The sequence below is a fragment of the Otolemur garnettii genome, unplaced genomic scaffold (genome assembly GCF_000181295.1).
Source record: "Otolemur garnettii isolate 467f Iridium unplaced genomic scaffold, OtoGar3 scaffold00245, whole genome shotgun sequence".
NCBI classification, from domain to species: domain Eukaryota; kingdom Metazoa; phylum Chordata; class Mammalia; order Primates; family Galagidae; genus Otolemur; species Otolemur garnettii.
The window spans coordinates 750,380-774,990 of NW_003852640.1; the positions used below are offsets into that span (position 1 = coordinate 750,380).

General features: G+C 57.5%; 4 protein-coding genes across 8 annotated transcripts; 1 reads left to right on the plus strand and 3 right to left on the minus strand.

Moving 5' to 3' along the window:
- Positions 1-578: 578 nt before the first annotated feature.
- Positions 579-9,189, minus strand: WDR97 (WD repeat domain 97). 2 transcript variants are annotated; one of them, XM_012813100.2, is made up of 24 exons: positions 8,946-9,189; positions 8,608-8,744; positions 7,893-8,521; positions 7,666-7,787; positions 6,842-7,541; positions 6,620-6,762; positions 6,302-6,538; positions 6,142-6,232; positions 5,849-5,981; positions 5,640-5,761; positions 5,440-5,500; positions 5,169-5,318; positions 4,823-5,080; positions 4,595-4,720; positions 4,415-4,498; positions 3,188-3,313; positions 2,908-3,099; positions 2,640-2,819; positions 2,351-2,548; positions 2,154-2,275; positions 1,918-2,080; positions 1,135-1,676; positions 986-1,050; positions 579-910 (listed from the first exon to the last, which is right to left on the minus strand). In XM_012813100.2, the coding sequence occupies exons 1-24, from the start codon at positions 9,181-9,183 to the stop codon at positions 708-710; spliced, it is 5,022 nt and encodes a 1,673-aa protein (XP_012668554.2). In that variant the 5' UTR covers positions 9,184-9,189; the 3' UTR covers positions 579-707. The 2 variants fall into 2 exon arrangements, with proteins under 2 accessions (XP_012668554.2, XP_023364130.1); XM_023508362.1 differs by having other exon boundaries at positions 1,135-1,679.
- Positions 9,190-9,195: 6 nt separating this feature from the next.
- Positions 9,196-11,300, minus strand: MAF1 (MAF1 homolog, negative regulator of RNA polymerase III). The gene is made up of 7 exons (XM_023508365.1): positions 11,045-11,300; positions 10,811-10,939; positions 10,576-10,741; positions 10,325-10,446; positions 10,122-10,241; positions 9,837-9,959; positions 9,196-9,714 (listed from the first exon to the last, which is right to left on the minus strand). The coding sequence occupies exons 1-7, from the start codon at positions 11,194-11,196 to the stop codon at positions 9,693-9,695; spliced, it is 834 nt and encodes a 277-aa protein (XP_023364133.1). The 5' UTR covers positions 11,197-11,300; the 3' UTR covers positions 9,196-9,692.
- An 832-nt stretch (positions 11,301-12,132) lies between these two features.
- On the plus strand, positions 12,133-17,568 carry SHARPIN (SHANK associated RH domain interactor). Of its 3 annotated transcripts, none has more exons than XM_023508364.1 (9): positions 12,133-13,334; positions 13,599-13,773; positions 16,182-16,319; positions 16,398-16,539; positions 16,617-16,725; positions 16,804-16,954; positions 17,030-17,145; positions 17,244-17,372; positions 17,472-17,568. In XM_023508364.1, exons 1-8 carry the CDS (start codon positions 13,137-13,139, stop codon positions 17,358-17,360), a joined length of 1,146 nt encoding a protein of 381 aa, XP_023364132.1. In that variant the 5' UTR covers positions 12,133-13,136; the 3' UTR covers positions 17,361-17,372; positions 17,472-17,568. The 3 variants fall into 3 exon arrangements, 2 of the variants coding, with proteins under 2 accessions (XP_023364132.1, XP_023364131.1); XM_023508363.1 differs by having other exon boundaries at positions 17,440-17,556; XR_002771211.1 differs by lacking the exon at positions 17,472-17,568 and having other exon boundaries at positions 16,832-16,954; positions 17,244-17,356.
- A 1,330-nt stretch (positions 17,569-18,898) lies between these two features.
- On the minus strand, positions 18,899-21,554 carry LOC100953005 (cytochrome c1, heme protein, mitochondrial). 2 transcript variants are annotated; one of them, XM_023508377.1, is made up of 8 exons: positions 21,485-21,554; positions 21,125-21,376; positions 20,322-20,518; positions 20,113-20,239; positions 19,869-20,026; positions 19,620-19,780; positions 19,287-19,387; positions 18,899-19,193 (listed from the first exon to the last, which is right to left on the minus strand). In XM_023508377.1, exons 2-8 carry the CDS (start codon positions 21,251-21,253, stop codon positions 19,089-19,091), a joined length of 978 nt encoding a protein of 325 aa, XP_023364145.1. In that variant the 5' UTR covers positions 21,254-21,376; positions 21,485-21,554; the 3' UTR covers positions 18,899-19,088. The 2 variants fall into 2 exon arrangements, with proteins under 2 accessions (XP_023364145.1, XP_003802384.1); XM_003802336.3 differs by having other exon boundaries at positions 21,125-21,542.
- Between the last annotated feature and the right edge of the window lie 3,057 nt (positions 21,555-24,611).

Consider the following 24,611-nt stretch of genomic DNA (forward strand, 5'->3'; position numbering starts at 1 on the left):
TCATTGTTGTTTGGTGGGCCTGGGCTGGATTTGAACCCGCCACCTTGGATGTACATGGCTGGCGCCTTAGCCACTTGAGCCATAGGCGCCGAGCCGTTTTTGTTTTTTTTTTGAGACAGAGTCTCACTATGTTGCCCTTGCTAGAGTGCTGTAGTGTCACAGCTCACAGCAACCTCAACTCTTGGACTTAAGCAATTCTCTTGCCTCAGCCTCCCAAGTAGCTGGGACTACAGGCACCTGCCACAATGCCTGGCTATATTTCTGTTGTTGTCACTGTCGTTTAGCAGGCCTGGTCCAATTGGAGCCCTCCAGCCCCAGTGTATGTGGCCGGTTATAGGCGCTGAGCCTGATCTATGGTTTTGGCTGAATGCATGTGGTGGTGTGCTGCCCACACTATCTCCCTCCATCTAGTCCGGCCTCCCCAGTGCTGCTTGACACACGCTGACCACGTTCTGATGCTCATCCACCACAGACCCAGCCACATCCCTCACTCCTGCCTTCTACAGATGACTGGCTGCTGCAGGTCAGCCAGACCTTGCTCACCCCAGTGCCCTCTAGAGAAAAAAATGGCCTGAAGCTTGCTGAAACTCCTGGACTTTATTCTACACTGGGCCTTGGTCAAGGCCAATGACAGGCTCTACAGCAGGTACTACTCCTAACGCTGGAGGTAAGGGAAGGTGGGGGCATCAGGCAGCCAATCAGCTAGCTCAGTGGTAGCTGTCAGGGTCCGTGTCATCCAATAGGAAGTAGCGCTGCAGGGCAGGCTGCAGGAGCAGTGGGGGCCGAGAGCGGGTGGGCCTGGGCCAGCCGGGCGGGAAAGGCTGCAGTTCTACTCGGGGCAGTGGCAGCTTCAACATCCGGATAGAGCCGTCAAGGGTGTGGCCAGCACAGAGCCTGGACAGCATCCGGCCTGCGGCAGGCAGTGCAGTGAGGCTGCAGGCAGGAGTGAGGCTAGGTTCCCATCTCTATCCCTGTACCCACTCACCCCTCAGTCTCGTCCTAGAGCCTGGAACCTTCTTGACCTCCTGAAGCCGGAGAATGGGGTGGCGCCTGGGGATAAGGAGGTAGGTTCAGCTGGGCCCAGCCACTCACCACACAGCCACCCTGTGCAGGTGGTGCCTGCACCCCACACACCACTGAGCGCGGGGAGGTGGCACCACTGTGTTGGGCCCTGGCAGGCGTGGGAATGCAGTCTCCTTGTTCAAACTCTGCTGCCACACCCGTTGCTGCAGGCAGAATAAATTGAGCATGTCAATGAGGCCTAGGTCCAGCATCTGTGACCGTGACCAGTCCGTCTTCTCTAGCGGCAGCAGCTGGTCAGGTAGCATCAACGGCACAGAGGAGCGGGCTCGGGTCTGGGGCACTGCAGGGAAGGTTTGCAGCATATTCGAGAGCTTGCGCCGGGTGTATGTCTGCAGAGCAGTTGCATCTGGCTCTGCAGGTGAGAACGCCAGCACAGGCATCTCCAAGGCATGTGAGAGCCTCTCAGAGATGCTGGAGGGAGACCATGAGGTGACTGAAGGTGTCAATGAGGTGCCTGCAAGTGGCCTGGGAAACATCAAAGCCTGCAATGCTGCAGTCTCCTTGGAAGCAGAAAGTGCCACCAAGGTATCATCTGAAATCCTGGACAGCACTGTAGACAACTGGGCTATAGTTGGTGCCTGCACGGTGTCCACCTGCTGGGGAGGAAGTGCCCTTGTTCCTGAAGCCCCCGAGTGGACACAGAAAGCCCTCCTGCCCAAGCCCTAGCTCAGGGGAGAGGCCAAAGATGCACTGAGGGGAGGATACTGGGCTCAGAGCCTGGCAAGGCGAGGAGCCCCTAGCCTCATTTGGCTCTTCCCCAACGACCGCAGAAAAGCCTCTAAGACAGCCAAAGGTTTCCCAGGGGTGGCCCACCTAACCCCTGCCAGCCCAGACCTGCAGCTTCTGGATCAGGTCCTCCAGCTTCTGGGAGCAGCGCCTACGCAGTGCAGCCTTAGACTCTAAGTTACGGCCTTGGACCCAGGTCAGCAGCTCCTTGAACAGGAAGTCCTCTGGGTCCCATAGGCCTAGCCCGTCCAGCACCTTCTTGATCTCTGGCCTAGGACAGATGCATGTGGCTTATCCCAAGGCTTCCCCAACTGGTGAGCAGGGCCCAGTGGAGTGATACTCACAGGCAGGGGGCTGGTGAGTAGAGGTAGTAGGTCATAAGCTCCAGCACCACATCTCGGGTCTCCAGGGAACAGGCCAGAAGCAGCTGCAGCGCCAGCATCACAAACTGCTTCTGTGTCTGGTCCTTCGTGTGCAGAGAAGGGACCATGCTTGGTGAGTGTGACAGGAAGGGGGTGAGGTGGGGGGCTCAGGGGCACACCTGAAAGCTGGGAGGCTGGTCCAGGTTAAGCAAGTACAGGACGGTGTCCTGCAGTTGCCCTTGGAGGGTGCTGCTCATGTCGGGAAGCAGCCGCAGCAGCGCATGCAAAATGTGCACTCGGTCCTCCCACGTGGCCTCTTTCAGCAGGTCCAGGAGTGCTGACACCAGGCCCTCCACTCTGGCCATGTCAGGGTATGCCTGCAGGGTTGGTGTGCCACAGCCCTGACCCCTCACTCCACACCCAGTGTGCCTCTGCCCTGCCCTACCCTGTGTTTCTCACACCCCGAACCTCCAGGCTGAAGTTGGGGAACAGCCTTTTGAACCAGTCCTGGCAGACGAAAAAATGCAGGAACCTGGGCAAATGTCCTAAGTACTCTTCCCAAGACTCATGCCCGTAGTATTTCCATCTGGTCTCAGTCCTGGCAGCTTCGGGGGAGTGTGAGGGCTCCAGGGTTAAATCTGCAGAGCCCTAGGGGGAGCCACAGCAGCTGTAGACACCGCCTCTCTGGGTGTCAGAGCCAGCCCACCCTTCAGCATGGCCTAGGGGTGACCCACACCTCTCCAGGAACCAGTTCTTGGGGTTTTAGCTGCTGTTCCGAGATCCAGTCATCCTCCAGGTCCAGATTTTCCTCCTCTCCCTCCTCCTCCCCAACCCCCTCCCCAAACCACGAGGTGATTTCCTTTTGCCACTGGGTGCGAAACTGCCTACTGTGCCGTTGCAGCCATAGGTCATCCTGGCTGGTACTCGACTGCAGAGGGAAGACATATTATCTTCTGGGCTGGAGATAACAGAGCCCTCCCTGAGCCCTGCCCTGCCACCCAGCCTGGCCCTCTTGCCTTACATCTCTTCTGGGGCGTGAGCCAGGCGAGGGAGCTTGGGCAGCTGACCTCTCCAGGCAGCCACATCTTCTGCAGCACCACAGAGTTGGGCACGCAGCCTGGGAAGCTGATGGGCAGCGGATACTAGGGGAGGGGGAGCACAGCAGGTGCTGAAAACCTGAACTACCCCTCCCCATATACTGCTGTGGGTAACCTCATGACCTTGCAGAGCCTTCCAGCCCCCAGCTGGCTCTGCCAGGCCTCCAGAGCCAGACTAGGTAGCAGTCTCTGCTGTCCGTACCCAGATGGCAGGGTGGTCAGTGAGAAGCAGCTGGTCCAGGAGCCTGAGCATGCCCACATGCTTCCCACAGGACTCAGTCCCCAGCCCTGGAGTGGGGTGTCCACATGTAGCAAGAAAAGGGATGAGTAAGAAGCAGCATAGAAGAGGGCAACAGAGAGCTTGAGGGTGCCCACCAGAAAGGCTGCAGCCCACCTGGGCATGGACAGTGCTAGGCATATGCTGGGGGAGGGGCTGAGGCCTGCCTGAGCGCCTGGTGTGGGCCAGCTCCCCAAAACCAAAAGGACAGGGGCTCTTTTTTTTTTTTTTTTGAGACAGAGCCTCAAGCTGCCCCCCTGGGTAGAGTGCCGTGGCATTATAGATCACAGCAACCTCCAACTCCTGGGCTCAAGCGAGTCTCTTGCCTCTGCTTCCCAAGTAGCTGGGACCACAGGTGCCTGCCACAACGCCTGGCTATTTTTTGGTTGTCCCCGTCATCGTTGTTTGGTGGGTCCGGGCTGGGGATTTGAACCCGCCACCTTAGGTGTACGTGGCTGGCGCCTTAGCCGGTTGACCTACAGGCGCCGAGCCAGGACAGGGGCTCTTGACTTCTGGGAGAAGCTCATGGACCCAAACACCTCACCCAGCACCTCCACCAGGGAGAGGGCTATGTACGCACAAACAGCCAGTAGCAGCTTTGGCTTTGCCTGGTGTCTGCTCTGGGAGCCCTGGCTTAGGCCTGGCTCAGGAGTGCAGAGCCAGTGTCCACAAATACAGCCTCACCTGAACTGGGTCTGGTGGGGCCAGGGATGGGTGGAGGAAGGCTGTGGCCTGGCCCTCTGGGCTGTAGCTGGGCATGGCCACCGGGTCAAATTTGGACAGAGAGCTTTGTAAGCAAAGGGAAGATGAGGTACACAAGAATAGTGACCCCTGAAGTGGGCTGCCCCGAGGGGATGGGGGGGCCTAACCTTGTAGGGTTGTGCGGTGGCAGGAAAGAAGCCCCCAAAGTTAGAGAGAGGCTCCTTGGGCCGTCTCTTCAGCAGCAGGGGGACCTGGAAGCAGACAGGGTCTCAGAGCAGAGGCAGCCCCCAGAACCCCTGCAGCTTTGCCCTTGGGTAGGTGGCACCCCATCTGCCTGGGTCCCTCACCCTGTGCCTCAGGTGGGAAGATGGTGGGTACTGAGCTGTGGTCGTCCACCCTTGGAGCTGCTCCCACTGTAGCTGCAGATCCAGGCTTAGACCCAGGTCGTGGCATAGGGAGGAGCGAGCCAGAAGCTAGGGCATGGAGGGAGTGACCAGACGGGGGCCAGAGGTCAGGACATGGGTGAAGCAGTGGCTGAGATCAGGGCCTGGGTGGGGGAGGGGTGGGAGGCTCACCCGTGAGGCCCTGCTATGCACCCTTCGGTGGGTGGGTGGGATGGGCAAGGTGACTCGAGGAGGGCGGGCATAGCGCTGGCCTAGGGTCCCTAGGTCCTGAGGGGGCAGGGATATTGGTAGTGTCTGGGTTTCAGGGCTGACCCCAGCCTGCCAGAGACAGGGGGCAGCTCTGGGCAGGGCACACATGTTCCAGATCTCTCTCTCCACTGTGAGGTTCCCAGTGTTCCACTGCCAGGACTCCTTTCCGGACTGCACGCCCTGGGAGTGGGAGGACCAGATGCTGTGTTAGAGGCCTGTGGAGAGGAAAGGGGCCAGGGCCTTGGTTTGGGGGAGGCCCAACACCCACCAGCATGCTGGTGCCATAGATCAGGTGTAGGTAATTGTCAAAGGCTTCCTGGCGTTGCTGCCAGGAGGGTGGGGGCCGGTCTGCTGGGACCACCAGCCCCACCCTCAGCTGCTGAAGGTCTTGATCCCGGGCCACTAGAGCTTCCAAGTCCTGAGGTGGGGGGTCAGAGGTCAACCTAGTCTTCCTTGAGCTTTGCAACATGCTGCCCAGGCAACCACAAGGATCCAGGTCTGAGCTTGGCAGGGGACGGGGCAAAGGAGGACCCACCCACCTCCTTCGCCACTGGTTGCTGAGGAGGGACCATCTCATGATGGATGAAGGACAAGGCAGCACTGCAGATGGGGACAGGCACAGGTAGGACACAGGTGGCATACCAGTGGGTCGGGGTAGAGGCTGCGATGGCGCCTGGAAGGGAAGCAGGGGCTAGGGCTGGGCAGGCCTCCCTGATGGCCAAGGGGCCTGCCACTAGACCTGAGGCTGGCTTCCCCATGTAGGCTGGCAAGCCTCTGCAGCTGGGCAGAGGTCAGCGACTGCTGGCTGGTCAACGGCAGTGGAGGGTCATCTACCATGTCAGGAGCCTTCCCGCACAGTTTCTGGGCAGGAGAAAGGAGCCTTGATTCCTGGCCTAGCCATGTCTGCCTGCAGTGGCCCCACTTTGCCTACCCTGTCCTCCAGCGCACCTTAACCAGGTAGGATGTGGGCAGGTAGAGCCCATGGGATACCAGGCATAGGTGGGAGCCCAGTGCCAGCACCAAGTCTCCACTGTTGCTGCAGAAGGTCAGGGCCTGAGGGGCACTGTTCAGCTGCAGGAGCCTGGAGGGGTACCGGAGCCAGAGTCCACACCCTATTCCACACAAGGAAACTGGCAGGGGCAAGGCTCTCTGCCCCTTCGGCCACTGGTCTGGGGAGGGGCATAGGTAGGAGAGCCCAGCCAGCTGCCTCCTAGCCCAGCCCACCCTCGGCCCCAGCCCACCGCAGCAGGCGGTTCTTGGCGGTCCAGATGCGGACAGTGCAGTCCAGGCTGGAGCAGGCGTACAGCTTGAGCGTGGGGCAGCAGCACAGGCCTGGGGGCGGGGTTCTGGTCAGGCGGGAGCAGCTGGCGGTGAAGTCTCCCCCTTCTCACTGCTCCTCACCAGTGATGTGGTCCGTGGGGTCATCTTGGGGCCGGTGGTCGAATCTCTGGCTGTCACCTGGGCCAAACTGTACCAGGCCGTAGGTGGCACTGTCTGGGTCCTCAAAGCCTACAGTGACACGTTTGCCAAGGGCACAGAGTGTCATGACTGGGTGACAGCAGGAGAAGGTGCGCAGTAAGCTCAGACTCTCCTCGGCATAGGGGAAGACTCGCCACATCTTCACCGTCAGATCTCCGCCTACAGACAGTAAGCCTAGCGCTGGGTCTTGGGGGAGTGGAGGAATTCCCAGGATGATCACTTGGGCAGGGAGGTACCAACCTGAAGACACGACGCTGTTCCAGGTGGATGCAATAGCGGTGACCGGGCCCGGGCTGTGAGCCTTGGTGTGGAACACAATCTCGGAGGAGAACCACTCAAGCACCGACAGCGTGCCGTCAGTGTGCCCCACCACCGGCAAGAACCTGTGGGTGGCGATGAGACTGTTGGTGAGGCCCTGTCACCAGGTTTGCCTAGCTGGTCCTCACCAGTTCCAACACCTACCGGTTCTTGTTTTTCCAGGCCCAGGCCACAGTGCTGCGGTGCGGCTCGCCCCTGTTCTGGCGCACAAGCTCCCAAGAGGCAAACGCGCTGCCAGGGTCTGTGAGGTGGCTGTACAGGTGCAGGCAGCAGGGCCGTGGTGCCTGGGGAGGCGGCGGCTGCACCCGGTGCAGCACGAGCATGGGATTGAGGGCTGCGTTGGCTCGCACCAGGTGCCCGGCCTGCGTCAGCAGCCAGAGCACCTCGCACGGAAGGCAGTAGGCCACCGCAGCTGCGCAGTCTTCGGGTCCTAGCAGCAGCGCGCTCACTGTGCGTCCAGTCGCAGCGGACACCAGGTTGACTGAGCCATCGGCGCAGGCGCACACAAGGCGCGTGGGAAGCGACGGGTGCATGGGCGCCGGAAGCGTTGGCGCCACCTGCAGATGGAGCACTGGTGCGGGCAGATGGGCCAGTGGCGAGTAAAGCTCTCGCACGCGCCACAGCTCCACACTGTTTGTACACACTGAGAGCACAGGCCAGCCAGGGCCTACAGGTGCCAACAAGTGACTCACGCGCCCTGACCGCGCGTCCTGGCCCCAGTAGCATAGCCCCACCTCGCCCACCTGTGCCGCTGCCCGCAAGTCCCATGTACGTAGCGTCCCATCCTGTGAGGCCGACAGTGCCAGGGAAGTGTTCGGGAGCACAGCCAGTGCCGTCACTGGACCTGAGGGGAGGGGGGTACGAGTCACTCAAGTGCACAGGGAGTGGGCAGGAGAGCTGTGAGCCCGGCCTGCAGCCACTGCTGAGAGGCCTGGCCAGAGCTTGAGGTGGTCAGAGAATGGGCGCACCTGTGTGGCCCACAAACACCATCCGGATCTGCCAGTCGGCCTCCCACACCTTCACTGTGCTGTCCCGGGAAGCTGTCACCATTGCCTCTACCTCTTCACAGTAAGCCAGGTCTGAGATGGTGCTGCGGATGGGGAATGACAGGGGTGGCCAGAGGTCTTAGCACAGCCTTGTACATGAGTGGTCTGTGTCCCTGCCGTTACTGGCTCTCCCTTGCGGACCCCCTCACGTTTTGTGCAGGTCCCTGCGCACATCTACGAGAGCCCACATCTGCAGATCAAAGGTGAGCACGGCGGAACCACAGGCTGCGAAGCAGCACCGGACCTCATAGGGAGGTGCTGGTCCCAGAGCCAGACACTTGAGTTGGCCAGCTGGGCTTGGTGGCGGTTGCAGGGGTAGCCCACGCAGCACCAGGCGGCGACCACCTGAGCGGAATTTCCAGAGCGCCAAGCTGCCGCTCACATGGGCTACAAGCAGCAGCCCCCAGTCGGGTGCCGGCAGGCAGCAGGTAGGTTCGCATCCTGGCGCCCCACCCACACCTGGCTGGCTCAGCCACAGCAGGTTGAAGCTGGGCCCTAGGATGGCCAGCCCCACAGGGCCCCAGCCTACAAAGCGACCCACAGCACCCAGCGGGCCCAGCACTGCCACCAGCCCCGTAAGTGCCACAGGTGCCGGGAGCTTCTCTTGAGCCCAGCCATCCTCTCTGTGCAGGTGCAGGTGGCCCGCGCAGTCCAGCACCACGAAGCGTCCGCCCACGGGGTCGGGTGCCACGGAACGCAGCCCAGCCGCCACCTCCAGGTGGCGCAGCGGCTCCAGCCCGTGCGTAAGGCTGGCCACATGCAGCTCGGCTGTCTTCTCCTGCAGTGGGACAAGGCACCAGGTGAGGGCCGCAGAGGGACCAGCCCCTTAAAGAGGCCCCAGCAGACGCCCAGGGCAAGCTGCACCTTCTCGACGATGTCGTGGAGGCGTCCACGCAGAAGCAGCCACAGTTGGCGGGCGCGGGCACTCGGTGACTTGCCTTGCCACTGCTGGCTGCCAGTAAAGAGTGGAAGGACCTGCGGCGGCTCCGTGAAAGACAACTCTGCGAGCAGGAGTTGGACACGGTCACCGTGGCGTCGGGCCTCCCAACCCTGAAAGTTGTGGGCAGCCGGAAGCCCACCTCTGAGAGCCCTTTCAGGTAAGGAACTGCCTAGGGGAAGGGGGGGTGTCGTCCCAGAACGGAACCTTAGCCAGGGCCCTGCTCCATAAAGGGGCATTAGGGGAGGAGGCCAGGCCCCCTCACCATTCTTTTCCACGAGAAGACCAGGGTCTGGGATGTCAAAGCTGTATGTGTCATACAGGTCCGGGTCCAGAATCGGATAATCTCCTTCTGAAAAGGATCTGCTTGAGTCCAACACTTGTGCCTCCATCTCCGTGACGGGTCCTGACTCAACAGGTCGGTACCCAGCGGGCTCAGCGCTGTTGCTGGGATACCAGACGTTGGCCCCGCCCCCACCACAATCCCAGTCCCCATGCAGCATCCAGGTCCACACTAAATCACAGAAACTTTTATTGGAAACAAATGAGCTGCAGCAAACTGACACTCAGTGCACGCGGTCAACCGGCAGGGGGGGATACAGGTGGGCGCCAGGGGCTGGCCTTAGATCAGAGCCAGTGACCACTGGGGCCTGTTTTTGGGGCCTCAGGCTACAGACCCTTTGGGGTGGAGTGTGCAGACCCAGTACAAAATACAAAAATAAACTCTGTGTCCAGCTGTCCCTGCCTGTGGCAGCTCATTTGGGCAGGCAGTCGCTCTTCCCACCAGGCCCCATGCTGTCCATCTAGTCCAGCCACAGCACAGCAGTGGTAGCCTGTGGGGGTGAGTGCACATCCATAGGCTGGAACCAAAGGGCCAGGCAGGTGTGGCCTTGGGCAGCACTGGGACTGTGGCAGCACCAGGGTCTGGCCAGTAGCTGGGGAGGCCGTGGGCCTCTTAGGTGGACAGGTCCAGGCATTGGTTGAAGCTGGATGAAGCTGGGGCCTCTGCTCATCACATACACATCACCGGGACCCTGGGCAAGGGTTGGCACACAGCAGGCCTTGAGGAGCTCCCACTGAGACTGGACAGAGAGCCCCCAGCCTGTCATACCCACTCCAGATTCCAAGGTCCCAGGTCACAGCCACCATCACCCACCTGTCCTCTGTGGTACTGGTGTCCTCGGACCCACCCTCGCTGCCTCCGCCTTCTTCCTCCACCTCCTCCCCCAGTTCCATGTCCAGCTCGTTGCCTGCCTCTGAGGGTGTGTAAGTGGAGCCACTGGGGGAAGTGGGGAAATCAGTCTTAGGATGGCCTACCTCAGGCCTGCTGCTAGCTCCAGGGAGGCTGTCCGGGGGAACAAGGTCAAGAGCAGGTAGGGGCCACTGAGGAAACTGCATGGGCCCAACAGGGAGCTGGGAAAATGAGGCAGATGGTGCCCACCTGATAGAGCGGCAGCTGAAGAAAACAATTCGCTTGAGCCGCTTATTGTAGAAGAAGTAGTTGAAGGACCAGAGGCTGCCATCCTCCCCAAAGGGATCTGAGTCTAGATCTGGGTTATAGCTGGAAGTGTAGGGTGAGAGGTGACATGAGGCCCCAGTGCCACACACACACCTGGGGTCCCAACTACAGGGATGTTGGCCCACCTATAGATGTCACATTCTGCCAGACAGATCTCTTCATCCACTGCATTCCACAGCTGTGGCTTCAGGGCCTTGAAGTCCTCCCGAACAGCTGAGAACAGACTGCAGTTGACAGCATTCACCACCTAAGGCAGGTCATAGTCAGGGTGACAAAGGCCCAGGGCAGCAGGTGTGAACTGGCTAGAGCCCAGGACATGGGGGGACAGTGGGATGGCTGTGGGGCTGTAGCTCCCTTCCCACCACCTGACCCTCACCCAGCTGAGGCTGGGCTCCCGGCTGAACTCATGGCTGCGGGCTGTGCTGAAGTCATAGTCAGGCCTGAAGGACTCATTAAGCGTGGCAATCAAGTAGAAGAGGGTCTTACGGCTGCACTTGTCACTGAGGGGGCCCTCGTCTTCACCACCTTGACTCTTGCTCAGTCTGTAAAAAGAATTGTCAGCCCAGCCCACCCTCCTACAGTCCCTATGGGCAGGCCCCACCTCAACTCACCTGCTGGGGCTGAGGCCTGAGGTCTGGGGTGGAGAAAGTGCCTCTAGCACGTGAGGCTGACCCTCCTGGCAGAACTGCTTGAACATGTGTTTGTCATCTCCTGCCATCTTACATGAGTAGCTCTCAATCCTATGGGATGCAGGCAGGACCACAGAACATTGCCTCCCAGGTTTGATTCAGGGGCCAGAGCAGAATAACCTCTGAAATGCCAGCCCGCAGAACCTCTGGCCTCACCTTCCAATGATGTGGGCATCTCCGGTCTCCACAGTCAGCTGAGAGTTGATGGCCTCAAAGCTTGAGTTCTCCAACAGCTTCATGTCCTCAGGGAACGGGCTAAGCACTCCAAAGGGGCTAGGGCTGCCTGAGGATGCAGGAGGCCAGGCCATGGGTATCTGGCCCCATGGGGTTCTGCCTTCAGCACTGCTAATCCCCAAGCAGAGCCGCTGTAAACAAACGGAGTCTGGCTCCCAGCAGCTCCCCTCCCTCTCCTGGTCTGAGATCCCCTTACCTGAAGGTGGCAAGTCCAGGCTCAAGCTCAGCCACACCCCCTGCAAGGCACTGAGTTTTTTTTTTTTTTTTTGAGACAGAGCCTCAAGCTGTCCCCCTGGGTAGAGTGCCGTGGCATTACAGCTCACAGCAACCTCCAACTCCTGGGCTCAAGCGAGTCTCTTGCCTCCGCCTCCCAAGTAGCTGGGACCACAGGCGCCCGCCACAACGCCCGGCTATTTTTTGGTTGCAGCCGTCATTGTTGTTTGGCGGGTCCGGGCTGGGGGTTCGAACCCGCCACCTTAGGTGTACGTGGCTGGCACTGAGTTCTAAGACCAGGCTGGGAGGCCTTGAGGGCTCCTGCTGGCTTAGTCTCTTCTTGAACACTCCCCATTCACATCCAGAAAAAAAAGCCCACCACCCGTGGGGGTTGTCTTGAGGCCGTGAAGGGCCATGACTCTGTTTTCAGATCTTCAGGCTGAGTAAGAACCCGAATCCCGGGTGGGAATGAGGACACCTGAGGCTCTCAGACCTGCGAAAGACAGGCTCTTTCCCTGCTCTGGCTGTCCTCTGGCAAGAGGGGGAGAAAGCCCATAAGCTTCTCCGCTCTACTCTCCAAAAGCGTCTAGTTTCTCTGGACGCTACGGAGCGCAGGATCGCAGCCCCACTAGAGTGTTGCAGCGTCCGCGAGGCCGCGCCCGCGCGTCTGGGCTAGCGGCGCCCTCCGAACCACGACAGAACTACAAGTCCCAGGAGGCAGCGCACCGCGTGAGGCCTGCTGGGGTCTGCGGTTCCGGCCGCCAGAGACGGCGCGGGGCAGCTGGCGTACACCCACCTTCTTGGGCTGGGCTGACCAGGCCGCGCCGGGCTGGGCAGGGCCGGGTGGCTCGGCGTCGGTGCCGGTGTGCAGGCGGGGCGGGCTCCGCGCAGTGCGGGCTCCTCAGGACCGGAGGGCGGCGCCGCGGCCTCCGCTCGGGCCGCACGGCATCAAGGGGAAGAAGCTCCGCGGTGACGTCCCGTTACTCCCGGCCCTGCCGGCCCGTCCGGGCTGCCGCCGCGACATAGCCTCGCCCCCCTGCACAGCGCCCGCCCTCGCGACCGACCTGCTGCCGACCGCCACAGAGCGCCCGGGCAAGCCAGCGAGCGAGCAACCTCCGCTTCCTCCGCCGGACAACAACAAGCGTCCGCACGGCCCGTCCCCACGCTTCTGAATGGCCCGCTCTAGCCTCGGGGATCGGGAGGTCGAGTAGCCATTGGGTGCGGTACCCGCCGCTCAGTTCTGCCTTCTACTCCCACTGGCTCAGAAGCCTGTCTGTCACGCTTGTCTTCGTACGAGCCCTCCTTCCCCCGGCGCCCACTGGTCGCAACTTGGCGGGCTCCGCCCCCTCGGGGGATCGACCGGGTTCCCAGGGAGGCGCGGCAGGCCCGGCTCGCGGTGTGGGCGTGGCGGAGTTCGCTGGGGGCTGTGGGTAGTTACCTACCCCGCTGCAGCCTCTGCCCGCTAGAATCTCTCGGGGCGATGACGCTGCGCCGGCCCTCCAGCTGTGGCCTGTGCTTCGGTCCCTGATCTTTTGCCCCCGAGGTCCAGCTCACACTTGACCTCCTCGGCGCCCTGCTCAGGCCCGTTACACGTCGCCCGCCTCGGGCCGTGCCCATTCCTGGGCACAGCGAACGAGTCAGGCTTGGCGGGTGCGAGGCGCTCGGTCCTGCCTTGGGCCCTAACACTCTGGTTGTGCCCGGAACCCCAGACTCGCAACTGCGGTTTCCGGCTGGGGAAGCCGCTCAGAGGCCCGGTCCGACGGAAGCCGGCTCCGAGGGTCGGAACCAGGTCGGCCCGGAGATGGCGCCGCCCGCCGGCGGGGCGGCGACTGTGTCAGTCCCGGGCTCCACCGCAGTGCTCCTGGCTGTGAACGCCGCGGTGAGGCCGCTGGGTGCCGGGCCAGAGGTCGAAGCGCAGCTACGGAGGCTGCAGTTGAGCGCAGACCTAGAGCACCCCGGGCGCTTCCGGCTGGAGTTGCTGGGCACTGGCCCTGGGACGGTGAGTCTGGGGCGCGGAGCCTGAGGCCAGTCTCTTCTGCTTGCCGTCTGGGTGCGCTTGAGCACTCATTTTTCTTTCTTATGTTTTCTTATCTGTAGGAAGAGGGTACTGCCGGTAACTACTTAACAGGACTGTTGTGAGGATTTGATAATAGGTGTAAAGGGCTCAGGACGGTGTACATTGCTTATAAATGTTACCTTGTTGTATTCCTTTGTTCATCACGTGTGATGGGAGACTCTGAATCCGCACTCTCCCCATCCTCAGGTCAGTTTGGAGTGGCCCTTGGAGTCCGTCTCCTACACCATCCGGGGGCCTAACCAGCATGAGTTGCAGCCTCCACCAGGAGGGCCTGGAACCTTCAGTCTGCACTTTCTCAACCCTCAGGAAGCTCAGCGGTGGGCAGCGCTAGTCCGAAGTGCCACCGTGGAGGGACAGAATGGTCAGTGCTCTGGAGGAGACTCATCTGGAGTAGCCCTAGCACCCCAATCCTGGTTGGCAAAACTGAGCCTACCTTCCCACTGCTGTGGGCCTAAGAAGGCTCTCAGGAGGCAGAAAGTGGAGAAAAGGAGAAAGGGTAGAGAAGGTGGAACCTGGAGCATCAGATAAGCTGGAGAGGCAGAGTGAGCAGGCCTTAGGCCCACTGTGGAGGCAGATTATCTCCAGAACAATGGGAGCAGATCCAGTGGGAGAATGACAGCCTCATACAAGTATTTGCTGATGAAGACTGAGACTTCTGCAGTCATATAGGTTGGTGCCCAGTAGGGCTGGAGAAAAGGATGTTTCCAGAGATCCTTAGAAGATGGTGTTAGCTGGGTTTCTTGGTTGTTTATTTTAGTTTTTGGAGATAGAGTCTCACCTTGTTGCCCTTGGTAGAGTGTTGTGGCTTCATAGCTCACATTAACTTCAAACTCTTGGGTTCAAGCAATTCTCTTGCCTCAGCCTTCAGAGTAGCTGGGATTACAGGCACAGGCCACAACACCAGGCTATTTTTAGAGACGGGGTCCTGCTGGTCTTGAACCTGTGAGCTCAGGCAGTCCACCCATCTTGGCTTCCCAGAGTGCTAGGATTACAGGTGAGCTACCTGGCTTGGCCTCATGGCTGTTTATTTATTTATTTATTTATTTTTGAGACAGAGCCTCAGGCTATTGCCCTGGGTAAAGTGCTGTGGCGTCACAGGTCACAGCAGCCTCCAACTCCTGGGCTCAAGTGATTCTCTTGCTTCAGCCTCCCAAGTAGCTGGGACTACAGGCGCCCCCCACAACGCCCGGCTATTTTTTTGGTTGCAGCCGTCATTGTTGTTTGGCAGGCCCAGGCTGGATTTGAACCTGCCAGCTCAGGTGTATGTGGCTGGTGCCTTAGCCGCTTAAGCCACAGGCGCCAAGCCCCTCATGGCTGTTTAAATGGAAGAGTTCGAAGTTAAGCCTGAGAAAGATGGTGGGACCAGGTAGTGCAGGGCTCCTAGACAGAGGGCCTGTTTGGGAGGGGTTTGGGGGTGGTTGGGTTCTCACATACCTGGGTTGGAGCTGGGGCTCTCTGGAGAAGTGAAGATTGGGAGGAGAGGTCAACCAGGGTTACCAGGCAAGAGAAGCAAGATGGTCCAGCAGGGAAAGGAAAGACAGCTCACAAACAAGATAGGGGAAGAGCTGCCAGTGGGGTAGGAAAACTGATGTAGGAGAGGCCTGGGCAACTCAATGTTTAGAAAGAGAAAGGGGGCTGGGTGCCATGGCTCATGCCTGTAATCCTAGCATTCTGGGAGGCTAAGGCAGGTGGATTGCTTGAGCTCACAAGTTCCAGACCAGACTGAGCAAAAGCAAGACTTCGTGCCTACTAAAATAGAAAAACTGAGGCAAGGGGAATTGCTGGAGCTTAAGAGTTGGAGGCTGCTCTGAGCTGTGATGCCACAGGATTCTACCCAGGGCGACAGCTTGAGATAATTTGTCTCAGAAAAAAAAAAAAAATAGGGGCTCATTTTATTCATTCCCTGAGTATGTCTGTTCAGCACTTGCTCTGTAGTAGGCATTTCTTAGCACGAACAAAACCTCAAATCTCTGTTCTCTTTAAGCTTGCATTTTGGGGGGGGGCAACATAAAATGTACAGTAAATTTCTGTTAAATGGGAGCATGAAGGGAGGGCTGCTATTAGAACTTCATGGAGAATGGGACCCTTGAGTGAAATTTTAATGTTCTTGCATGAACCATGTGGCCAAGGGACCAGCAAACAAAATCTATGAGGCAAGTTTGGAGGTCCCTGTTTATTTTAGTGGACAGTTCAGAATACCAAGGAAGGGCCTGGGGCTATCATAGGAGCTGTGTCAGTATTATGTGGAGACTCTCCATTACAATGGCCAAGGCCTCAAGTGGGAGGTAAGAAGGAAGAGCAATGTGCCCAGTTTTATAAAGATGCCCAAGGAAGACAGCCCAAGTGTATTCTGAGCTAATGGGGGAGCCCGGATGGGAAGTGGTCCCCTGACTATAGGACCCTGCCTGAGGGCCTGCTGTTGGTTCTGCTGTGAATCCTTGGGGCATTTGTGGTTGAAAAAAGGGTTAGCAGAGGTGGCCTGGCCTCTGTGGAGGGAGACAAGTGGGACTAGGCAGCAGAAAGGTTCTGAAGGACTCTAGTCATAAGGACAAGCCAAGAGCAGCTCCAGCACCAAAAGGAGTCTGGCAGGGCCCTCTGAAGGGTTTGCAAGGGCCAAGGCTGGGAGGGGAAGGTGTGGCTTGAAGTATGACCTAAGGTAGGGCCTTGGTGAGGACCCAGTTGAGGGAGAAGGCAAAGGTCCTGGAGGGAACCTTAAGGCAAAGAGGCCTCGGTGGAGGCTGCTAGCCCACTTCACATCTTCCTTTCTAGCCAGTGGCAGCTCAACCCCAGCCCTGGACCCAGAAACATGCCCTGTTTCCCTGTCGAGTCCCCCTGGAACTCCCACACTCAAGGTCCCCCAACCTGAGGCTGATCTTCCCCAGACCCCTGGGGACTTGATGGAAAAAGGTAAGGGCAGACAGGTTGGGGAGTTAGGGGAGGTGGACAGTGCCCAGCTATAACACCTGTCCTTCCCTTTCCATGTAGAAGAGCTGGCAGGGCGCCTGGCCCAGGCCATTGCAGGTGGGGATGAGAAGGGGGCAGCCCAAGCTGCAGCTGTCCTGGCCCAGAATCACGTGGCCCTCAGTGTCCAGCTCCAGGAAACCTGCTTCCCACCTGGTCCCATCAGGTGAGGCCTAGGACTTCTTACTCACCCTGTCTACCATCCCCTCACCCATCATCCCCTCACCCACTTTCTGCTCCCAGGCTACAGGTCACACTCGAAGATGCTGCGTCTGCTACATCTGCCTCATCTTCTGCCCATGTCACACTGCAGGTCTACCCCCATTGCACCATTGCAGCCCTCCAGGAGCAGGTGAGCACAGGGTTTAGGGAACCCTGCTGGGGTTAGGGGCCCTGGGTGAAATTGCCTGCTGTGATGCTTTGGTCCCAGGTATTCTCTGAGTTCGGTTTCCCACCAGCCGTGCAGCGCTGGATCATTGGGCAGTGCCTGTGTGTGCCTGAGCGCAGCCTCGCCTCCTACGGAGTCTGGCAAGATGGGGACCATGCTTTCCTCTACTTACTTTCAGCCCGAGAAGCCCCAGGTCAGTCCTCAATGGGTAGGGTGAGGGAGGCGGGATACAACCTGACACAGCCCTGAGCTCCACCCTTTGCTACAGGATGCAGCCCTCAGCTCCCCCAAGAAGACAAGGAACTAGGACATTTGTTTCCCCCATCAATGGAGCTGCCTCCAGCCCCCCGGAAAGCCACCTCCAGCCTCCCCAGCCCCTTTCAGGTGAGCAAAGGACTGAGTAGGGACAGGGGTAGGCAGGGTCTGGGTGGCTGTGGGGAGGAGACAGCATGGAAGCAGCAAATGTCTTCCCATTTCTTTAGCCTGGCTGGGCCTGCCCTTCTTGCACCTTCATTAACACCCCAAGCCGACCTGGCTGTGAGATGTGTAGCACCCAAAGGCCCTGCACTTGGGACCCCCTTCCAGCAGCTTCCACCTAGCAGCCAGCAAAGGTACCAGAAGTAGAGGAGGGGGTGGGGCAGGCAGACCAAGCAGAAATGACTATCTCTCCCCCTGCAGATTACAGGGAGAGCACCACTCTTCATTTATAGGCCTGAGGTCTAAGCCTACTCCTGAACTTCCTCAGGGGACAGCCTCTGCTGATTGCATACTGAAGACAAAACCACCAAGGTTGGGGAAAAGGGCCACAAGCTGGAATCATTAAAAGACACTTAAGAACCAGTGAGTGTCCCTTTCACCGTGTCTCTGTACAGACCTGCCCCAGCCCAGCAAGGGCTACAGAAATGGGTGAGCAGGAAAACCAAAGAGTGGATTTGAGGGCCAAGGTGGGTACACTGCCTGAGCCAGAGTGAGACCCCATCTCTAAAAATAGCTAAATAGATGGGCACTGTGGTAGATTCTTACAGTCCCAGCTATTGGGAAGGCTGAGCCCAAGAGTTTGAGGTTGCTGTGAGCTATGACACTATGGTACTCTACCAAGAGCAACAAAATAAGACCCTTTCTCAAAAAAAAAAAAAAAAAAAAAAAAAGGACTTTAGCTCCAGGTCCCACTGGTCAGAGGAGCATGGCACCAGGATCTCTTCCCAGACCCCAGAGGCCTACCTGACTGGTAACCACTGGCTCTTGAGACTATTGAGTTATTCTACACATTGAACCAATCATTTGTGAGTCCTCAGTGCCAGCCTCATCTCCTGCTGTCCACTCTGGTCCTGCAGGCCTGCATCCGTCTACTGCCTTCAGCCTGGTTGCGCCTTTCTCCCATTCAGTTCTTAACCCTTGGTAGACTCTGGCCTATACTTCCTTCTATTCTTCCAGCTAGAATGATAATGGAAACAGTATTTTCCTTCCCTTAGATACAAGGCGTGCTCAGGGGCTGGGACTCCTGTAATAGGGCCTTGTACTACTGCTGAGGTCACTTCTCCATGACCTTGCTGTCAGTGTTACCCTATCCTCACCTGCTGTAAGCCTAGTTACTGCCAGCTGTGTCCTGGACCTACCACCCAGCTGTCCTATAACATAACTGCAAGGAGATGCCATTCTATCATGAATACCCTACCTGACATTTCCCCCATCACGTGCCACTCTTTAATGGACAGCACCTCTGGCTATCCAGCTAACACACCAGGGGGATATTCCAGGTACACTCCTCTGTGTGCCTAATCCTTAATGTGCCTGGTAGCCACCCTCTCTTCTGAGCCCAAAACAGCTTCTGCTCAAAGACCAGGCCTTTCTTTTGTTGAAGTGCTATTGAGGTTCCCTACTGCCACCAGGATGGCTAAGTGGCTCAATATCAACACATGGCTGCTAATCCCAGAGGGTCCCTGGAGCACGTCCAGCCAGGGCAGCCCCTTTTCACCTGTGCCCAGACACCCTACCCTGTTGAGTGCACCTTCTCCTCTAACATTCTGTTCTCTGCTCTCTGTCCCAGCACCAGTTAGTGCATGAGCATCTTGGAAGCTCTGAGAACAAGGGCCTTGGTACCAGAATTCCCTACAAACCTGTACTCCTTGAACACGTGTATGTTGAGAAACTTTAATTTATTCCCATGGTGGGGGAAGGAGGATCTGGACTTAGAGCCTGGCCTCCTGCCCCCTCCCCTCTTGTCCCAGACGAAGAGGGCCTTAGCTGAGTGGCCGGCTGAGGCCTGAACAGGCCCAGGATGCTTGAGGGCCTGTTCAGGCAGGATGACAAGCAGTCATTGGAAGGGGTCACTTGGGTGGCCGATATGCCAGCTTCCGACTCTTCAGTACTGACCACTTATGCCGCTTCATGGCATAGACCAGGGGTAGCAGCAAGCCCATCATCATCAACATCTGGGGATAAGGCAGGCTCAGAGATGGGAGGCAGGAGGGACCCTTCCAGCACCTCTCTTAACACCCACTTTGACCCCTGCCCAACCCTTTCACCTTGAGCCCCATGCGTTTGCGATGGTCATGTTCTGGCTCAGATGCCCAGCGCAGGAAGGTGCACACATCTTTGGCTACCTGGGACATGGTAGCTGGGGTACCTGGCACAATAAGGAATAGTGAAGTGTAGGGGCTCACATATCCTCAGTATATCCCCCTCTAGGAGCAAAGACTGGCCCCTGCCCAAGGTTTCCCCCCACCCACACAAACAGGACTGTGAAGGAGCCCCCAAACCACCTCAGAAGTACACAGATAACACCCTAGGCAAGAAAGGGGGTGGGGCTTCTTGGGCCCAGGAACACAGGGGAAGCATCCCAGAGAAGAGCCTCTCACCATCATCAAACTCCAAGACGTCAGTGTAGATGGGTGGGGCCATACCGATGGCCTGTCCAGGGAAGTAGGGATTGAAATAGAGACCTTCTCGTAGTGACACCCCAGTGGGTGGCTCACAGTAGCCCGTGAGCAGGGAGAAGACGTAGTCCTCACCACCATGCCTGAGACCAGATCCATGGCACTTCAGCCCCTGGCACAAGTCAGAACTTCCCCTGTTCTCCAGCACCACCCTGTGGGCAGCCCATGTACCTAGCTCGAACGATGTAGCTGAGGTCAGGGGGCAATGCTCCATTGTTAGCAGCTCGGGCGGCCTCAGGGTTGGGGTATGGTTTGGGGAAGTAGTCAGACAGCTTCCCTGGACGCATGAACATCTCCCCATCCTCATTGGGGCCGTCCTGAACCTCCACCTGCCACCAATAGGCTCATCACACACCTCTGTCGTCCCACTGCAGTAGGAGCCCCTAGCCCTGAGTCCACACCCCAAACCCCACACCTCCTCTGCCAGGGCCTTAGCTTCCTCCTCCGTGTAGCACACGCCCACCAGGTGGCGGTAAGCCACGTAGTCCATGCTGTGGCAGGAGGAGCACACTTGCTTGTATACCTGGAAGCCCCTCCGGATGCTAAAGAAAGAGGAAGAGTTAGGGGCACCCAAAAAGCCACCCCACCGACTCCACTCCGAAATTCCTCCACCCAGCTGCATACCTGGTGTGGTCCAAGGAAGACAGAAGGCCACGGTGGGACCAGGGATAGCTGGGGGGGTGCAGCTCCAAGTCACTAGCATTCACAGCAGAATGCAGAGCCATGGCCAGCCCTGCACCCCCAGCCGCCAGCATGCCCAGCGCTGACAGCATCACCTTCCGACCGCGGGAAAGGCCAGACCTCGACGACAAGGACACTGCCTGCAAGATCTCTGCTCAGCGCCTGCCAGGATACCACCCAGCCCTACCTGGGGATCTGCCTTTCAGCGCCTATCTCTCCACCCAGCACCAACCATCTCCTGCAGAATGCCCAAAGCACAGCTGCCCCACAGTCCACCCTAGCCCTCTCCGCTGTAGATCCCTAGACCGTGATTCGGCTCTGAGAAGGGGATGAGGAGTGTTCTTGGATTCTGCGTCGGGGTCAGGCCGAAGTGGCCAAAGGGTGCGGGAGGTCAAGGTCACGGCAGCCGGCTGAGGTCGGGGTGGGGTCACTTCAGGACACGAGCCAGTCTGGACAGCCGGCTGCCAAAGCCGTACTGGGAGCGCTCTCCGGGAAAAGCCCACAGCCCCGACTCGGCAGCAAAACCACCCCACCGCCTCCCACGCAATGAACAAGGCGTCCTGCGGCTCGGAGGAATGGACACCTGGCCCAGCTCCCCAGTGTCCAAGGTCGGCAGGCAGCGGAGCCGGGCGCCGGGTGGCCGAGACCGCGTCCCCGCTGCCCCGTCCCATGCCCGGAGCCTCCCCGCCATGACCTTCACGGGGCTGCGGGGCCGCGCGAAGGCCGTAGCCCGGGCCAGCACTCACCTGAGGAGTCCGCAGCGGCAGCTGCCCGGGCCGCGCGCCGCACAGCAGACCCCGGGCACACGCGCTCGGGAGCCCCGAGCCCCGCGGGCCCAGCACCGCCCTGCCGAACGAAGCCGCTGCCGCCGCCATCTTGGCCCTCTTCGGCGCGGCGCCGCTCCCGTCGGCCCCCGGGGCTCCACGCGTACCCAAGCCTCGCGACAGCCGGAGAGCAGGGAGAGGTGTCAGTCAGGTCCCGGGCTCCGCCTCACTGTTCTAGTTCCGAAGTCCCGGAAAATGATGGTTGGTTGGGGCTCCCGCCTCGAGTCTCCCTGTTTCCGCGACGACGGGTTTCCCTCCCGGCTACCGCGGCGACCTACAGACCTGGCGAGCCAAAGGGTGGCTCTCCGGACAGCCCGGAGGGGAGCTCGCGGGGGTCTTGTGTCCGCTACTCGGCCACAGGGAGGGACCGGCTCCGCCCGGCAGGGGGGAAGCCTGCCGCGCTGGGTTTGGGTCCTGCACTCAACGTCATCTATTGAACAAGGACTTGTTAAGCACAGATTATGCCCAGACTCAGGTGCAGAAGCCACGAGCGGGACAGCCAAAGTTCCTCAAGAAACTACTGTTGGTAATCAGAGAAAAGAGGCCTCTGGAAAGCGTACGCCCCCACCCCAGCAAAAATTGTCAGAATCGGCTCGGTGCCTATAGCTCAACCGGCTAAGGCGCCAGCCACGTACACCTAAGGTGGCGGGTTCGAATCCCCAGCCCGGACCCGCCAAACAACAATGACGGCTGCAACCAAAAAATAGCCGGGCGTTGTGGCAGGCGCCTGTGGTCCCAGCTACTTGGGAGGCGGAGGCAGGAGACTCGCTTGAGCCCAGGAGTTGGAGGTTGCTGTGAGCTGTAATGCCACGGCACTCTACCCAGGGGGACAGCTTGAGGCTCTGTCTCAAAAAAAAAAAAAAAAAAATTGTCAGAATCAACTCTTTCAGAACTACAGAAATTAATCAAAGGCTCTCAGCACCCCCTGGAGTGTCTAGAAAACTGATGAATATTAGAAAGAACAGTGACCTTTGTGGTGTTTTAACTTTCCCTGGTCCAACTTTGCTCCCCAGTTCGGCGGGAATCTTGGAAATAACAGCCTAGGTTCCTGGAGCTGACAGCAGCAGGATGCCCTCCTCCACAAAGAACTATTCCATATAACAAGTCTGGCATCTCTGAAGATCTCACCTACAAGACCCACTCAGAGCTGACCCACTGCCAATATCCTTTTCCTTGAGGCTGTTTGAGAAAGACAACTGCAGGCAAGGGTCACAACTTGACAGCTGCCTGAGATGATAGGCAACAGCTAGGGCAAGCAGTACACTAAACAAAAAGTTTAAAGGGAACATTAAGGCAATGAAATGTTCACAGGGACTTTGAAAACCCAACATAATTCTGGGAATATAGGTCACATACATAAGAAGGGCTGAATAGGGCTGGTGTGCTGGCTCAAGCCTGTGATCCTAGCACTCTGGAAGGCCCAGATGGATGGATTATCTGAGCTTGAGCAAAAGTGGGAGACTTCATCTCAAAAAAATTAGCCAGGCATAGTGGCTGGTTCCTGTAGTCCCAACTACTTGGAAGACACAAAAGGATCACTTGAGCCCATGAGTTTGATGTTGCTGTGAGCTATGATGCCACAACACTCTACCAAGGGTGACAAAGTGAGACTCTGTCTCAAAAAAAAAAAAAAATGGCTGTGGGTATACTCAGGAGAGACTTAAATCCTATGCTGTCACCGCTGGCTGACCTTACGAGTCCTGGCAAAAGGACTCGTAAAGGCTAACACAGAGCAGCACACTCCCCTCTTTGTGTTGAGGGTGCTCCACCACGTGCACAGAGCCACTAAGAAAGACTTAGAGATTTATTGGTTCCAGGCCTCTTTAAGAACTCTTGGCCCAAACATTAGCTGAACAGTAATCAATAGAGACTTCAGTGGCCACATGTGGCAAAGAAAACAGATTTGACTGCATTGGTTCAGAAAAATCACTAAGCAAATGTAACTACTATAAGCAGTAGCAACAATAAAACTAGCAGAGTAGAGAGGATCTGAGTTCCAGAATTTCCACATTATGTTTGTAGGGCCCCCAGTGTACCAGTGGAAGGAGGGTTAACATAACTACCTCCATTTTGCTTCTGACCCCCTGTGGTAATATCCTTTAGGTTAAAAGCCTCTGCTTAGCTCTGCAAGAAGACCAGCTAATTATAAGAAAAATTTAAAGACATGGAAACAGCCCAAGTGCCCATCGACCCATGAATAGATTAACAAATTGTGGTATATGTACACCATGGAATACTATGCAGCCATAAAAAGATAGAGACTTCACATCTTTTATGTTTACCTGGATGGAACTGAGAACATATTCTTCTTAGTAAAGTAACTCAAGAATGGAAAAAAATATATCCAATATACTCAATACTACTATGAAATCAATATATAACCACCTACACACTCATATGAACAGTAAAACATAACTATAGTCCAGAAAGTAGAAGGGAAGAGGAGAGAGAGAGGAGGGGAGGGGGGATGAGGAAGGATATTTGGGGGGATCTAATGTGCATGATGCAACGGGACATTTTAAAACTATTAAGAAATGAGTATGATTGTGATGGATGTTACTTAGTTTAATGTAAACATTTCACATTGTATATTGAAGCAGTACCCTGAACTCCATAAATGCATCAATGTACAAAGTTATGATTTAATAAAAAAGAAAAATTTAAACTCTAGAAGGGATAACTTCATCACTTTCTCACAAGTACTCCAGAGAAGACAAAGTATGTATACTAGTAACAATGCTATATTAAAGATTTATAGCAACATTGTGACCTGATCTAGCCCTACTAAAAGAACAAATGTTTTATATCCTCTTCAGACCCTCAATGATGCTCATATATGTGGTCCTTGGTTACTTCTTGCAATGATTCCCTCTTCCCCCTTTCCTTAACATAAGAATCCTGAAGTTCACTATAACTTAAGATGCTTCTTCAGTATGTTAGTCCACTGTCTTCTCAGTTTGCTGGCTTTCCTTGCCCCAACACCTGTCTCTCAACTTATTGGCTGTCCTGTGGTAAGTAATAGTAGTCTAGACTCAGTAACACCAGCTTTCCCTACTTCTTTCCCGACGAAGAAAAAGCCTGACCCTTCAGTGTCTCAGCCAGCTGCACATTTTCCCTTATAGGACTGAACCCAAGCCAGGCCTTGAACATTCCCAGGCACTGATCATGCCACTGTTTAGGTTGTTGCTCAAAAACATTAAGTTAACCCTTTGTGAAGCGTGTATAAAAAGCTAGACCCGGGAGGCGCCTGTGGCTCAGTGAGTAAGGCGCCGGCCCCATAGGCCCCATATACCGAGGGTGGCGGGTTCAAACCCAGCCCCGGCCAGACTGCAACAAAAAATAGCCGGGCGTTGTGGCAGGCGCCTGTAGTCCCAGCTACTTGGGAGGCTGAGGCAGAAGAATCGCCTAA

Bases quoted from the DNA above. Each gene is read 5' to 3' on its own strand.
- LOC100953005 (XM_023508377.1), bottom strand. From the start codon at position 21,253: ATGGCGGCGGCAGCGGCTTCGTTCGGCAGGGCGGTGCTGGGCCCGCGG. The intron at 20,240-20,321 runs GTATGCAGCTGG...CTCTTTCTTTAG, and splicing joins TCTTCCTTGGACCACACCAG to CATCCGGAGGGGCTTCCAGG. The intron at 19,194-19,286 runs GTGAAAGGGTTG...CCTTATCCCCAG, and splicing joins GCAAACGCATGGGGCTCAAG to ATGTTGATGATGATGGGCTT.
- SHARPIN (XM_023508364.1), top strand. From the start codon at position 13,137: ATGGCGCCGCCCGCCGGCGGGGCGGCGACTGTGTCAGTCCCGGGCTCC. The intron at 13,774-16,181 runs GTCAGTGCTCTG...CTTCCTTTCTAG, and splicing joins CACCGTGGAGGGACAGAATG to CCAGTGGCAGCTCAACCCCA. The intron at 17,146-17,243 runs GTGAGCAAAGGA...CCATTTCTTTAG, and splicing joins GCCTCCCCAGCCCCTTTCAG to CCTGGCTGGGCCTGCCCTTC.
- WDR97 (XM_023508362.1), bottom strand. From the start codon at position 9,183: ATGCTGCATGGGGACTGGGATTGTGGTGGGGGCGGGGCCAACGTCTGG. The intron at 8,522-8,607 runs GTGCAGCTTGCC...GTCCCACTGCAG, and splicing joins TCCACGACATCGTCGAGAAG to GAGAAGACAGCCGAGCTGCA. The intron at 1,051-1,134 runs GTGTGTGGGGTG...CCTTATCCCCAG, and splicing joins CCACCTCCCCGCGCTCAGTG to GCGCCACCCCATTCTCCGGC.
- MAF1 (XM_023508365.1), bottom strand. From the start codon at position 11,196: ATGGCCTGGCCTCCTGCATCCTCAGGCAGCCCTAGCCCCTTTGGAGTG. The intron at 10,242-10,324 runs GTGGGCCAACAT...CTACACTTCCAG, and splicing joins GCAGAATGTGACATCTATAG to CTATAACCCAGATCTAGACT. The intron at 9,960-10,121 runs GTGGGCACCATC...CACTTCCCCCAG, and splicing joins TTCAGCTGCCGCTCTATCAG to TGGCTCCACTTACACACCCT.